Source organism: Fringilla coelebs (genome assembly GCF_963513975.1).
Source record: "Fringilla coelebs genome assembly, chromosome: 20".
Taxonomy (NCBI): domain Eukaryota; kingdom Metazoa; phylum Chordata; class Aves; order Passeriformes; family Fringillidae; genus Fringilla; species Fringilla coelebs.
The window spans coordinates 6,450,786-6,465,391 of record NC_140046.1 but is presented as its reverse complement, the minus strand read 5'-3'; the positions used below and the strand labels follow the sequence as shown (position 1 = coordinate 6,465,391).

Here is a 14,606-nt window from a genome sequence, read left to right as displayed (position 1 = left end):
TGTGCTCCTCGCGACCCCACAGCGCCCCCAGGCGGGCGGGAGGACCCGCTGCGGGCAATGGCGGCAGCGGGAGCGGGGCCAGCGGGGCTGGGCACAGCGGCGCAGACACGGGTGACCCCCGCCTCAGAGCCACCGCTGCGGCCAGCGGCGGGGCCGGGAGGAGAACACACACCATCAGTGGTGTCGCCGCTGGAGACACCAGCGCGGTGACCAGCAGGGTCATGGGCAGAGACTCCAACAACCGGCCACAAGCAGAGCCACCGCTGCTGGCACCAACAGACCCAGCAGCAGCAGGGCCATCAGAAGTGGCACCAGCATGGCCATCACGCAATGGCAGCAGTGCCACCATCAGTAGCACCATGAGACGCACCAGTGCTGTCATCATGCCAGCAGTGATGCCCCCAGAAATGGCACCAGCAGGCCGCTAAGCGGTGTCCCCAGTGTAACTTCACCAGCGCCCAGCCCGTCCCCATGGCCAGCAGACACACGGACAGGCTGAGGGGGGTACAAAGTGCCTTTATTGCAGGGCCGCGCTCCCGCGGCGGGAGCGGCCGGGCCCTCACGTCTGCAGCCGCAGCAGCGCCGGGGCCGGGGGCGGCGGGGGCTGCGCCCGCCCGTGGCAGCGCTCCAGCTCCGCCAGCACCGCCAACAGCCGGCTCAGCCCCTCGGGCAGGGCAGCGTCTGCGGGACAGGGAGCCACAGTGACACCCCGCAGCTCCCCTGGGGCTGCCCCGCCACCACAGCCCCTGGGGTCACCTCAAACCACCACAGCCCCCTGTGACCCCCTGGGGACAGCTCCCAGCCGGAGGATCCCCAGCGGGACCCCAAAACCCCGCACCCACCTTCACCCCGGGGGCCGTTCTGGGCGTGCTCCGGCTCCAGCAGCTCCCAGTACTTGTCCCTGGGGACAGGAGAGGGACGGGCCCGTGGCAGGAGGGGAAGGGGCAGCCGGGGCCGTGCGGGGGTCCCGGGGCAGGGCTCACCTGAGGGTGCCCCGGAGGCCCTGCAGGTGCTGGAAGAGGCGCTGAGCCTCCACCGTGGGGTCCAGCGGGTCACTCCAGTCCTGCAGGGTGACGCCGTGCCGGGTCCGGTCGCATCCCAGCCCTGCGGGACAGCAGGGTCACCGTACTTGGGGACACCCCAGCACCCTCCCGGTGCCACCTCCCTGTACCTGTCCTGTCGCGCTGGTGGCAGCAGCTCCACTTGTCCCCGCGGAACACGCCGGGGTGGTAGGAGCGGAGCACTCGGGGGTTGTTGCCGCACACCTTGCGCAGGGCTGACAGCCATTGGTTCAGCTCGTTGACACACTGCGGGGTTGGGGACAGTCAGAGGGAGCCCGGGCTGTGCCACCGCCGGGGCTGTGCCACCGCCCGGGCTGTCCCCGCCGCACCTTGCACTGCAGGTAGGCCGTCTCCTGCTGCCCGCCCGTGGCCAGGTAGACCACCTGCATGACGTGGGAGCTGCCGAAGCTCTTCTCCTCCACCTTCTCGGCCGCCAGGATGTCGCCCAGGGCGATGGCACCGATACGCTGATGGAGGGGATGCACATACAGGGGACACAGGGGGTCAGCGCCACCCCGCTACCGCCCCCCCCGTGCCCCCAGCACGCCCATACCTCCGCTCCGGGGCTCTTGCCGAAGCTCAGGGACTCCCCGGTGAGGCAGAAATGGAGCTTCTTGCCGGCGGCAGCAGCGAGCAGCGGCCCCTTGCCCCGTGTTTTGTGCACAAGGAGCAGCCCCTCCTTCACCACGGCCGGCGGGGGCCGCCCCTCACCCTCCTCCTCGCCCTGGTCCTCCTCCGTGCCCACCAGGCGGGTGATGAAGTCCCTCATGCGGGCGGTGCCCTGCTGCAGGGCGGGCAGCAGCGGCGACAGCCACGTCTCCTTGGCGCGCCCGGCCGCCGGCTCCATGTTCCCGACCAGCTGGATGGCCTGGGGACCCCGGGAGTGGCAGCGTCACCCCCGGGAGAAGCAGCCGGGCACCCCAAAGCCCAGCCTCGGTGTCCCCTGTCGCACCTTGGCCAGCAGCAGCAGCGTGCGGCTGGTCCGCGCGTCCGCGTGTGTGGCCCGCAGCTGGAACAGCTTGGGGGTCATCACGGCCGGCGAGAAGAAGCGCAGGCACAGGAAGCTGGTGACAGCCACAAATTTGGCGTGCTGTGACCACCGAGAGGGTGGGGAACACACGTGAGGGTCTCTCCCAGCGTGGGACAACCCCACAAACAGCCATGCACCGGTGGCCGGGGCTGCTGCTTGCCCAGGAGGGACCCCACTGAGCGCAGCTGGGGACCGCGCGCAGAGAGCGCTGTCCCCTGGCGATGTCCCTGTCTGACCCCGCACCATCCCCACCTGGTGCTGCGGGAAGCGCTCCCCGACGCGCTGGAAGAGCTGGCGGAACGCGGCGCGGATCAGAGGGGGACACGCCGGGGCCGACCTGACGATGGCGTCCAGGAGCTCGCCCAGGTAGGACTGGAGGTGCTGTCGGCCCTGCTCGATCACCTCGCCCTCCGTCTGCACCCGGTGCAGCCCCGAGCACCTGCGGGCACCGCCACTGTCACCCCCAGCGCTGGGGCCACCCCTGCCCTGCCACCCCACGAGCCCCTTACCCGACGTCTTTGATCTCCACCTTGCCGGGGTCCAGCTCCACGTATTTCTTCTCCTCGAACACGCGGGCGATGGTGGGGCCCAGGACAAAGTGCAGGTATGGCATCCCTGTCACCTGCCGAGGGACCACACAGGGGACAGGGATGGGCTGCAGATTTGGCACCCAGGGTCACCCCGTGGATTTTCTCCAACCTCCCACCCCCGGGGGAAGGCACAAGAACAGCAGCCCTCCTAGTTCTTCCCCTGGAACAGCCCAGGGCCAGGATGACCTGGGAAAAGCAGGTTTTGGGTGGTGTGGCACCTTCAGGAAGGACTCCATCGACTTTGAGGCCAGAGAGTTGCTCCGGAACAGGGTGTTGGGCTCACCTGCAAAACAGGAGAGGGTCCATGGTCTGGGGGACAGCCACAGGCCATCCCTGGGCAGCTGCAGTCATGGGGGTCATTCCCAGAGGCTGTGCCCTGCCCCCCTGGCCATTTCCATGGGGGTCATGGGGATTTCCTAACCTCAGACCACCTGCTCCTCCACCAACCTCACCCCATGAACTGCTGGGATGAGCCCAACAGATTCCACAGTGTGATGGCTAAGCCTCAACCATCACTCCCAAAAAATCCCCACAAAAGGCCCTGGAGGTTTTTCAGCCCCATGAGATGATAAGGAAGCCTCAAGGCCCACTCCTCATTCCAGCCTTACAGGGCTTGGCCAGCTCCAGCTCAAAGAGCAGGTCCAGGAACTCCTTGACCAGCCCCTGGCCCAGGAAGAGTTTGACCAAGTTGATGGCGACCTCCTGCCGGCACTCGGCCGTGGTGGTTTCATCCAGGAGGGTGACCAGGTGCACTTGGCCATCCTGGAGGGAAGAGGCACCACAACGTGACAGCCCGAGGCAGGCAGACACCACGGCAGAGCTGGGAATGTGGGTGCTCCAGCAGGGCTGGGCAGGGACCCTCACCTGGCGCCCCGACTTCACCTCCTGGCACAGGAGCTGCACCAAGGGCTGGTAGCAGTGGGAGGGAAGAATCGTCTCGTCCCGAAGCTTCACCTGCAGCTGCAGCGAGCCCAGGCTGCCCCGGCGCCTGCAGGAGCATGGGGAGGGTGGGTGGGTGGAGGGATGGAGGGGTGGATGGATGGATGGATGGATGGATGGATGGATGGATGGATGGATGGATGGATGGATGGATACTTCACCAAGCAGGAGGTGGCCTGACACCCCAAGCTACCCCTCCAAAGTGATGATGCCTCCTAGGAAAACCCCCCCTCCCCAATGCCTCTGAGGGCACTGGGACCACCCCAGCACACCCCAACACCCTGTGCCAAAACTCACCCATCCTCTGTCGGCTTGGACTTGTCTGGCCACAGCCTGAACCACCCCTCCTCCTGCCCAGCCGCCTCCAGCCCCTGGATGCTGAACACCACCTGGGAGGGGAAGGCAGGAGAGGGCTGGGTGTGCAGCTGGGCAGGACCCTGGCAGCACTGAAAGGGTTTGGGGCTCACCTTGCCCAAGAAGTCGTTCCTGCCAACGAGGTCCCAGTCCCACACCTCCACGCAGAGCTTCTCCCCAGCGGGCTCGGCCAGCTCGAACTCGAAAGTCTCATTCCAGCGAGGGTAACAGGATTTCTTGACCACCTGCAATGGCAACAGCTTTGTCCCCTCTTGCTGGGTGGGTCTATCCCTCAGGGACACCAAGCTGGGGATGCTGGGGGACAGGGATGGCTCTGGGCTTCCCCATGGGTTGATTCCACCTGCACCCTGGCAGGCTGGGCACGGCTGCAGCCACACTCACGGTGCTCTCCTGCGTCTTCCCATTGTAGCGCAGGCGGACAAAGGGGTCAGAGGCACCATTCCGGTCCTTCCTGGCTAAATCCCTGCCAAGAAGAGGGGGAATTTACCAGCAAACTCCCAAAATACCTACAGGCACCCGTGGCACCCCCTCCCTTCTCAGGGAATCTCAAGATACATATCCCAAGGAGCTGCAGATGAGGTAGACCCTGCCCCAGCACCTCCAGCATTTCTTGGGCGATGAGGAGGATGCTCTGCACCCAAAGGACCGGATACACCAGGGAAACTGAGTCATGAAGCAACTCAGACTCAGCACCCACGTCCCAGCTGCACACACAGCCCCTGCCACCCTCGTGTCCCCTCTCACCTGGCCTCCAGCACGGAGCAGCGCAGCCGCCGGCCGCCCTGGCTGCCCAGGACCTCCACCCGCAGGTGGATCTCCCCCTGCACCTCCTCATCAGGGTCCACCTCACTGAGGTTCATCCAGCCACTGTATCCTGTGGGAAAAGGGGGATCCCCACGAAGGGGTCCCTCCCACCCCTCAGGACCAGCTTGCCCAAGGGGTGGGAGATGGGTCCCTCCTGGAACCCCCCAGCCACCTTTTCCTACCCTTGGGGTGCTCTGCCAGCATGTCCCGGGTGATGCAGACCTTCCCAATGATGTCATCACGGCTGGAAAACAAAAGTGGGAAGCAGGACACAGCATGGGATTGGTGCCCAGGTAGGACAGCCCCCACTTTGGAGGATCCTGGACTGGGGCCACCATGGTGTGTCTCTCCCCATGGAGCACATCAGCCACCCTCTGCTGCCAGCTGGACAATATCCTTGGGAGATAACTTCACCCATCTGTGTCCCAAAGGCCAGGGCAGCATGGCCAGCTGTGGATTCTGTGGTGTCAGCACCAGGCTGAGCATGCAGGGAGCCAAAGCCACCAACAGAGCCCCCAGGATGAGCTCCCAGCACACCTGAGGGCATCCTCGTCCATGACGTAGATGGAGATGCTGTGGAAGCCAGGCTGGAGCTGCACCTCGTATTCCTCCCCCCAGAATGGGGACAGCGTCTTCCACACCGTGGCAGTCCTGTGGGGCAGGTGGCACTGGTGACATGGGGGACAGGGCTCCCTCTCAGGGGTCCTCCCCAGCCCTGGGACCTTCCCAGTTTTGGGGACACATGGCTGGGGGAAGCACCCAGAGTCTGGGTGGGGCAGGGCTGGGGCAGGGATGAGTCTCTGTCCCTGTCCTTGTCCTGTCTTGTGGCTCTGGGCTGGCAGATACAGGGGTGGGGTAGAGGGGAGGGGGCCATGAGCTGTTAGACACTGCTGTGCCTGCAGGAGCATCTCAGCCCAAAGCAGGGAATAATAATGAATGATAAACAATAATAAATAATGATCTTAACAATAATCATAACAGTGTGCCTGCAGCAGATGGAGACAGCTGCCAGGAGCAAGGTTTGGGGCTCCAGCAGTTTTAGGGACCAGCCAGGGAGCTGGGCCACCCACCTGATGATGGCCTCATCGTCGATCTTCACAATGCAGTATGGGTCACTGCTCCCCGTGCTAGAAAGGACAAGGGACAGCCCTGTCAGTGCCACCAGCCACAGCCTGGCCACCACCCAGCCCACAGGACTTTGATGGCCATGGGTGACCAAAGCCTTCAGCCCTGACAGCCCCCACAGAACCTTGCAGAGACCAAGCCCTGAGGGTGAGGCTGGGGAGTAGAGGCTGCCAAGGGTTTCCACGGGGGACCTGGCCACAGCTGCCAGCACAGGGTGACCCTGGCTTGGCCTTCAGGCTGAGGACACTCCTCCCTGACCGTGTCCGGCCGCTGTGTCCCACTGGCTGCCAGAAGTGGCTTTTCCTCTTCCACACAGGAAAGCAAGGAGCAAACAAACCCCACCCTTTCCCCAAACAGCTTCAAGTACCTGCAGCCAAATTTCACACACCACAAGTGAGGCCACAGCAGCCCCCTCCAGCCCCAGGGTGTCCCCAGACCCCCAACACTCCCACAGGGATGGGGACAGCCCTAGGGACACCCCCAGGGATGCAGAGGGTGTGAAGGGCAGCCACCACCAGGCTTTGACTACGCTTCCTCCCTGGGGATGACCCGAGTCACCCTTGCCAAAAAATAATCACTGTTTTACATCTTATTGCCCTGGTTCATCAGAAACAGGGTCAGGGGTGAGGACTCCAGCCAGGGACAGAGGAACCAGGACCTGGAGGGTGGCCAAGGTCATGGAAAGGTCGTGGCTCCCATCCCACTGGCACAGAGCAGCTCGGAGCATGGAGAGCTCCTTAACACCAACCCCAGAGGCACTGTCAGGCAGTGTCCTGGGGAAAGGGAGGGTGCACAGGTGAGGGGACCCCAGGTATGGAGTGATTTCCACATCCCAAATCTAGAGAGGCTGAGAGGCAGCTGCTGGGGGGATTGAAAGGGTTTTAGGGACAACTGAAAGAATGTGGGGAAATCCAGAGGGGACTGAAGGAGTTGGAGGGGACTGAAACGCTTGAGGAGGATTGAAAAGGTTCTTAGGAGGAATCAGAAGGTGGTTTGGGGGAATCAAAAGAGGTGGGAGGGGACTGAAAGGGGTTTTGGGGGATTCAAAAGGAATTGGAGGGGCCTGAGAGGCTCTGTGGGGCTCCCTGCCCTGCTAAACACTGCTGCAGGGATTTCTCTGGGCTGTGCATCCCGGGTACCACAACAACATCCCTGCTCCCGGGCGCTTCCACCCCTGCGGCCCCGCGGGGCTGGAATGCAGCAGGTTGCCAAGAGCCGCTCCCGCTCCGTGCCAGCCCTGCCGAGAGGATTTTTAAGGAGAGGATTTTTAAGGAGAGCCGCGGGTGAAATGCCATCCAGCGGAGCTCCTTGCTGACATTTCCTGCCTTGTGCAAACCATCGGGAGCGGGCAGGCGGAAAGGGAGCAGCTGCTGCCCGCTCCAGCTGCGCCCGGCAACCCGCGGCGACAGCGGCAAACCCTTGTCCCCAAGCTTGGGGACATCCAGCACGGCCACCCGGGCACGGCGTGTTCCAGGCATTCAAACACAGGATGGGATGCGGGAGGTGCCCGAGAAATCCCCGCTCCCAAGGCTCCGCCCGCGCAGCATCCCTGTCCCGGGATGTCGCCGGGGGATCGGTGGCGCGGTGGGTGCGGGGCTGGCTGGGGCACCCACGCTGCGTGCGGGGAAGGAGCTGGAAAGGGGAAGGGCTTTGGAAAGAGGAAATGAGCCCAGGCAGGACTGGGGGAAGGGGGAAGGAACCCGCAGCCAGCCCTCCGGCAGCTGAGCCGCGGAGGGATGGAATTAAAAATTAACTGGTGGAGGCAGCAGCGCTGGTCAGCCCTGGGGGGTGGTGAGGATAAGTAAATAAGGATTTAAATAAAAAATGGAACTAAAAAGGAAAGAAAAGATAGAATGAGAAATTGAAGGGAAATAGAATTTAAAAAGTAAAAGAAAAATAGAATTAAAAAATAAAAGGAAATTAAAGTAGAATAAAAAAGAAATAAAACCAAAAGAAAAATAAAAGAAAAATTGAATAAAACATTTAAAATAATGAAAATATGATGAAAAATTAAAGAAAAAGAAAAGAAAAATAAGAAAAGAACAATAGAATAAAAATAATAGAATAAAATAAAATAATAAAATAAAATAAAACAAGGAATTATAAGTGAAGAAATTAATAATAAATAAGTGGAAAAAAAAGGAAAAAGGGCAAAAAGGAAATAAACAAGAATTTTTAAAATTGAAATAAAAAGTTAAAAAGTGAAAATACTGAAATAAAAATAGAATAGATTTGAATAAATTAAAGATTTAAAATTGCTTGCTTTATTTATTATCCTAACATTAAAAGAATCCAATAAAATAAATAAATAATAAAACAGAAATTCAAATAAAAGAAATTAAATGTCACATTACAAAAATCAATACTAAATAAAGTAAATTAAAAAATTAAAAACCATTCAAAAAAATCAAGCAGACCCTTTCCCTTGCCTTCCTGAGATAAAGACGAGGGGAAATTTGGCAGCTTCAGCTGGGGGGGGCTCCCGTAACTCCCTGAGCCAAATCCTGTGGGATCTGGGGGTTCCCCACGGGGATTTGGGGGTGCTCCATCACCCCTGGCTGCTGCCAGCAGGGTCTGAGCTGGGGACACCCCGCAGAGGGAATTCCCCGCAGGAAAGCAGCGATCCCAAAAGCGGTGCCAGGGCAGGGAACCGGATCCCCCGGGGCAGCGGGGAAGGGGCCGGGGCAGCCACGGCCAAGGTCGCGCTCGGGTTTCCCTCCCCGCTGTCCCAGCCCAGCGCCACGTCCCAAAGGCAGCGGTCCGGAAAGCGCCGCTCCAGGCGCTCCCAAAGCCCAGAACCTCCCAAAACCCAGAGCCCGCCCGTGCTGGGTCAAGCTCCGGCGGGGACTTGTGCCAAGGGATTTAAAAATCAGGCCCTGACACACGGGAATTAAAAAAAGAAGAAGAAAAAAAAAAAAGTCATGTTTCTTTCCTTGTTTATCCTCTTTTTCCATGACGGCTGCGGGGATTTTTGCTGGTTTTCCGGCTGCCGAGCGCTCCTCAGCAGCTTCCCGCTGCCTTGGTGGCGGCTGGGGCCACCCCGGTGCTGTCCCCACATCCCGCCCCACAAGGATCAGAGCGATGAGGAGAGAGAGCACCGGGAATTTCTGGGAGGGAAATCCCGAGCCAAGGGCTCAGCCAGGTGGGATGGAGCCGGGGATGGGGACACAGCACCGCCCTGCTCCTTTGGGGACGGATGTACCGGGTCCTGCTGCGCGCCCGGGGGTCCCTGCGAGGGTCCCTCCGTGGTGGGGACAGCCCTGCGCCGTGACACCCCAGGGGGAGCCCCCAAAGTGGGAGCGCTGCTTGGGGTACCCAAAACACTGCTGGAGGCATCCCACAGCACGGGGGGAAACCTCAACCCCATCCCGGGGGTGTCCCCAAATCACAGCCCTGCTGAGGGAGCCCCCAGAACGCTAAGAACTGCTGGGGGCACCCAAAAATGTCCTGAAGGGAACCCCGAGAGCGAGGGGGGATCCCAAAGCCGCACTGGGGGAACCCCCAAAGCAAGGAAACAGCAAAGCCAGCCTGGAGGAAACCTCAAAGCAAGGGGGATTCCAAAGCCGCCCTATGGGGAACCTCCAAAGTAGATGCACAGCTGGAGGGGTACCCCGAATCTACCCTGAAGGGAGCCCCCAAAGTAAACACACTGCTGGGGGGACCCTAAAGCCACCCTGGGGGCAATCCTCAATGCAGGGCGACTCCAAAGCCATCCTGGAGGGAACACCCCAAGAGGGGACACCCCAAAAGGGGATCCTAAACCCACCTGGGGCTGAGCCCCTAAACCTCATGCATGGCTGGGGACCCCCAAACCGTTCAGGGCAAGCCGCAAAGCAGGGAGGAGGCTCTAAGGCCACCCCGAGGGTGGTGTCCCCATCGGGGACCTGTTGGGGGGACACCCCTCAGCACCCCTGCGAAAGCGGCGACTCCCTGGGGATGCCCCCGCCCCGAACCTCTCCCGGCCGCCGCGGGGGCACTCACATGTCCTTGGCGGGCAGGTTCTTGCCCTCCACGATGCGGATGGAGAGGGCGCTGCGCCGGGCCATGGCGGGCGGGCAGCGGAGCCGAGCGGAGCCGAGCGGAGCCAAACGGCGCCGAGCGCGGCCTCGAACCCGCGGCCCCGAGCACAGCGCCCATGTGCGGGCCGGCGCCCGCGGCCACCAATCAGCGCGCGGGGGCGGGGAAAGGGGCGTGGCCTAGAGCGCATCCGCAGCGCCCATTGGGTGATGCTATCGGCTGTCGGCCAGGGGGTGTGGCCTGCGTGGGTGGGCGGGGCCGGGCTCCCCGCGCTGCCGGGGTCCCGCGGGGTCCCCTCTGTGTCGCCGCTGTGTCCCCTCGGTCCCCCCGCTGTGTCCCCACTGTCCCCCCTCTGTGTCTCCGCTGTGTCCCTGCTGTCCCCTCGGTCCCCCCTCTGTGTCCCCGCTGTGTCTCTGCTGTTCCCTCCGTCCCCCCGCTGTGTCCGCGCTGCCCCCGCTGTGTCTCCGCTGTGTCCCCTCGGTCCCCCCGCTGTGTCCCCACTGTCCCCTCGGTCCCCCCGCTGTGTCCCCTCTGTGTCCCCGCTGTCCCCTCGGTCCCCTCAGCCCCCGGCACCGCCCGCGGCTCCAGGGCAGTTCAGCCCCAGCCTGTCCAGCCCAGCGCCCGCCTGGGTTGCACCAAGCCGACACCGGACCCCTCCGCGCCCCCCGAACCTGGGGGGTGCAGCACCGGCCGCGCTGCTCTGCACCCCAAACCTCCAGCGTTTTATTGATTTTTAACCCATTTTCTGTTTTTAAAATACTGCACCTCCCGGCTGCAGCGCACCCGAGGACAGGCGGCATTTCTGGGGGCTTGGTGCCCTAAATACCAGCGGAGGGTCGGGGAACCCCCCCATGGCGAGACCCAGCCGGGCTCGGGGACTCGGCCGGCACCCACAGCTGGGGCTCAGGGCTGTGCGGCCGAGACGGTCCTTGGCATTTTCGCCGCGGGGACACTGCGGGGACGCTGCAGGGACACGCTGGGAACACTCTGCTCTGTTCCTGCAGCGCTGCCCCTCTGCCTCCCCCGCACAGGGGGACAGCGAGGGGACAAGGTGCAGTCCCCGCCACCACCCCACGAGCCTCTCCGTGCGCCAGCTCCAGCCCCGCAGGCGGTCGGGGCCACATGTGCCACCTCCAGCGACACACGGGTGGCAGGTGACACCCCCCACAGCCCTTTGCAGGCGAAGCAGTTGTTTTATTTCGGGGCACGGGGTGTAGGGCGGAGAGGACCCGCGTTTGCCGGGTGGAACCATCCCTCCGCTGCTCCCACGCTGATCTCGGCAGGATTTAATCGCTGGATTTGCTCGATTTCCCTTGGCCGGGCTCCACGGAGGCGGCTCCGGCAGCGGGGGGGGGCAGGTTGCTAAAACCCCCCCCAGGTGGCACAAGGACACCCCGGAAGGGCGCCCTGACCGGCCGGGGGGGTCAGGGTGATGCTGCCCTTGGCGTGGCGCCTGCGGGGAAAAACGGGGCTGTTAATGTTTGTGTGTGATGTGTACAGGTACACACACACCTGCCCCGGCTGTCCCCAGCACCAGCGGGGTCTCATCCTGCCCGGGCTGCAGGATCAGGGCATCCCCAGCCCTGAGATCAGCCCCAGAGACCCACACCCTGCTGTAGGATCAGCAATGATGGATCCGGTCCCTTCCAGCCGCTGGATCAGGATCAGGATCAGGATCAGGATCAGGATCAGGATCAGGATCAGGATCAGCCTCCCCTCCCCGCCCCAGCCCGCCCCTCACCAGAGCAGGATCAGCCCCATCCCCCGGATCGGGCTCCGGGACACTCCCGGCGCAGGATGAGCCCCACATCCCCCGGATCGGGCTCCGGGACACCCCCGGGGCAGGATGAGCCCCACATCCCCCGGATCGGGCTCTGGGACACTCCCGGCGCAGGATGAGCCCCACATCCCCCGGATCGGGCTCCGGGACACCCCCGGGGCAGGATCAGGCACCCCGGGGTGCCGGTTCCCTTTTGGGGTCTCCTGGCTCTCAGAGGAACCCGAGCTGTTCCCGGGATGGACGGGGTCACTTCGGGCTGTGGGAGCCCCTCCTCTGGGCCGGCACAGGGAGGATCACTGTGGGATAAAAGGGGTTGGAGGAACACCCCCACAGCCCCCACCCCCTCTCCCGGGGCATTCCAGTGCCCCTCAGCCCAGCACCAGGGCTGGGGGTGGGCTCCCCTCGCTGCCCTGTCCCCATCCGAGGTGGGCACAGGTGGCATCGATGCCCCAGCTGGGTGTGACACTGCAGAGCATCCCCGGCCGCAGCCCCTCCCGCCCAGGGGGGCTCACAGTGGGGCACAGGGCACCGTGGGGCTTTCCGGGGGGCAGCGAGGGGTCACAAACAGGCGGCACAGGCCGGGCACAGAGCACGGGAAAAGCCTTTAATGTCCCGCTCCACCGGGTGGCGGCTCCGGCCGCGTCCCCACGGCGGCGGGCCGGTGTCACCCGCGGGGATGGAGCCGCGGGTCGCATTTACCCCGCACCGGGGGCACGCGGGACGGGCGGCGGTGCCGGGGGGCGGCGGGGGCTCAGAGCCGGGCGGCCGGCTGGTCATAGACGTGGTGGGTGTTGTACCGCCGCACCGTCACCGACTCCGGCTTGCTGAAGGTGCTGCTGCCGCCGCAGGAGTCCGAGCTGGGGAGGGAAGGCGGGGTGAGGGATGAGGGTGGGGACCGAGGGATGACGGTGTCACCCTCTGACGGCGTCACCCTGCCCAGCGCGCCCAGGTGGTGGCACTCACCCCCAGAAGACGAGCATGGCCACCAGTCCGGCCAGGAGGATGGCGAAGAGGATGGACAGGATGGTGGTGATGGCGATCATGCCGGCGTTGTTCCCGCTGCTCGTCGTGGGGATGCTGTTGGGTGATTTGGCTGGGGAGAGAGCAGGAGAGGGAGCAGGATGGCGGGATGGAGGGGTACACACCCCGGAGTGGCTCAGGGGTCTGGGTGGGTGACAGTGTGCCAACCCAACGTGCCATCACACGGTGCCACCGTGCACGAGTGACACCCGTGGCAGAGCCCTGCCTCAGTTTCCCCAGCTGCTCTCAAGAGCCCTCACTCCAAACCGCTGTTGCTCAGCATTCAGCCCCCTGGGAGCACCCCACAGGCCCAGGACCACCCCATATCCCGGCTGTGGGCTGGGTGTGGGGGCAGGATGAGCACCAGTACCTGTCCTCAGCATGATTGGCACCGACCAATCTGTGTCAGCCACGGGCACAGAGCCCTCCAGGGCGAGGAGCTTCACCCTAAGATGGAAAGGGAGCTTGGCCAAGGTCCCGTGGGCCGGGGGCTGCCGGCAGCCCTGGAGGGGGGAGGTCCCACGGGCAGCCTCACCAGTAGGGCCCGGGGCCGGGCAGGGGGCCATTGCACGTGGGTCTCGTCTCATCCTGGGCACAGCTCGTCTCGCTGCCCACCCGCAGCACCGTGATCTCCCCGGCGGGTTTGGGGCAGGGGTAGCTGTCCAGGGTGGCGTTGAGGGTCATGTAAGCACGGACTTGCTCAGGGAAGCGCTGGAATGCGGTCTCGTTAGTCCCCGGCCTCATGCTGTCGTTGAAGGAACCTGCAAGGATGGGGATGGGGATGGGGAGGGACTTGGTGGGGGGTACAGGGACCCCTGCACGCCCCCCGCCCTGGGCTGCTCCCACCTACCCTTGTCCTGGGCCACCACCAGCCAGATGACGGCGTCGCTGTAGTCTTTGAAGACGCAGCGGGGCTGGTCCAGCACGAAGGTGGAGGCGGTCGTCACCCCCTCCAGCTTCTCCTGGGTCAGGGCTGGCCTGGGCCCCACCCGGGCTGCGGGGAGAAGCCGAGGGGGTGAGGTGGAGGGTGCGGATCCCCCCCTGCAGCCCCGGCACGGAGGCTCTGACCGGCGGCCGCGGTGCCGGGGCTTGGGGTGGGAACAGGGACAGGGACAAGGACAGGGACAGGGACAGGAGGCAGCTGAACCCTGGGATCTCGGCAGCGGGGCCCCCGCTCCCCTCCCACCCCCAGTGCGGGCTCAGACACGTGTTGCATTAAAAGAGGAAGCAAAAACACTCCGGGGTCCCAGGTGCGGGGGCACACCCGGAGGACCGGGGTGGGTGACAGCAGGAACACTTGGGGTGGCGCCCAGAATGGGGGGGCATCAGCTGCCCGACGCCTCCAGGTTCAGAGGAGTCCTGGTGGCCTCCAGAGAAGCCCACACTGTGCCAACAGCAGTGACACCAGGGACTGGAGGTGGCCCCCAGAACAGGATCCAGAAAAGGGGACACAGCTGCCCCACACCTCCAGGCTCAGCGGGGTCCCGGTGCCTGAGCACGGGGGATCCCCGCAGTGCCCAGGGGAGTCCCGAGCGCGTCCCGGTGGCGTGGCCGGACTCACCTATGCCGTGTGCCGCGGGCAGGAGCAGGAGGAGCAGCGGGAGCATGATGCGGGCGCCTGGGTGCCGAGGGCGGGAGTGCGGGAGCTGGGGCTCCGCGTCCCCTGGGACCCGCCTGTGGTCACCAACCGCCCACATTCCTGCAGCGGCCGCAGCCCCGTGGCAAACAGGTTGGGCTCGTTTCCCCGGGAGCTTTTGTTATGTTTGAGCGCCCGCCGGCGAGGCGTGCTGAGAACCGCTGCGTTTGTGGCATGGGTGGGTGACAGCGTCACCCGGCAGAAGGGGATGTCCCGTGGGGATGCGCCC

The 14,606-nt window shown here is 63.8% G+C and overlaps 2 protein-coding genes across 3 annotated transcripts; both read right to left on the bottom strand.

Moving 5' to 3' along the window:
- Positions 1-508: 508 nt before the first annotated feature.
- Positions 509-10,034, bottom strand: LOC311161328 (ras GTPase-activating protein 4-like). Of its 2 annotated transcripts, XM_084218830.1 has the most exons (20): positions 9,906-10,034; positions 5,870-5,926; positions 5,337-5,450; positions 4,982-5,043; positions 4,740-4,869; positions 4,377-4,458; positions 4,088-4,219; positions 3,918-4,009; positions 3,546-3,669; positions 3,290-3,443; positions 2,900-2,964; positions 2,601-2,713; positions 2,344-2,530; positions 2,014-2,151; positions 1,615-1,929; positions 1,391-1,528; positions 1,172-1,307; positions 984-1,104; positions 843-901; positions 509-681 (listed from the first exon to the last, which is right to left on the bottom strand). In XM_084218830.1, exons 1-20 carry the CDS (start codon positions 9,968-9,970, stop codon positions 560-562), a joined length of 2,406 nt encoding a protein of 801 aa, XP_084074956.1. In that variant the 5' UTR covers positions 9,971-10,034; the 3' UTR covers positions 509-559. The 2 variants fall into 2 exon arrangements, with proteins under 2 accessions (XP_084074956.1, XP_084074957.1); XM_084218831.1 differs by lacking the exon at positions 5,337-5,450.
- Positions 10,035-12,472: 2,438 nt separating this feature from the next.
- On the bottom strand, positions 12,473-14,348 carry LOC311161529 (uroplakin-3b-like protein 1; the record flags this gene model as incomplete). Its single annotated transcript, XM_084219155.1, has 6 exons — positions 12,473-12,578; positions 12,685-12,814; positions 13,112-13,188; positions 13,277-13,502; positions 13,592-13,735; positions 14,303-14,348. 6 exons carry the CDS (start codon positions 14,346-14,348, stop codon positions 12,473-12,475), a joined length of 729 nt encoding a protein of 242 aa, XP_084075281.1.
- Between the last annotated feature and the right edge of the window lie 258 nt (positions 14,349-14,606).

Coding starts and splice junctions, on each gene's coding strand:
- LOC311161328 (XM_084218830.1), bottom strand. CDS start 9,970: ATGGCCCGGCGCAGCGCCCTCTCCATCCGCATCGTGGAGGGCAAGAAC. Junction 5,044..5,336: donor ATGGACGAGGATGCCCTCAG/GTGTGCTGGGAG, acceptor TTTGTTTTCCAG/CCGTGATGACATCATTGGGA. Junction 1,930..2,013: donor CGCTGCTGCTGCTGGCCAAG/GTGCGACAGGGG, acceptor CGGGGTCCCCAG/GCCATCCAGCTGGTCGGGAA.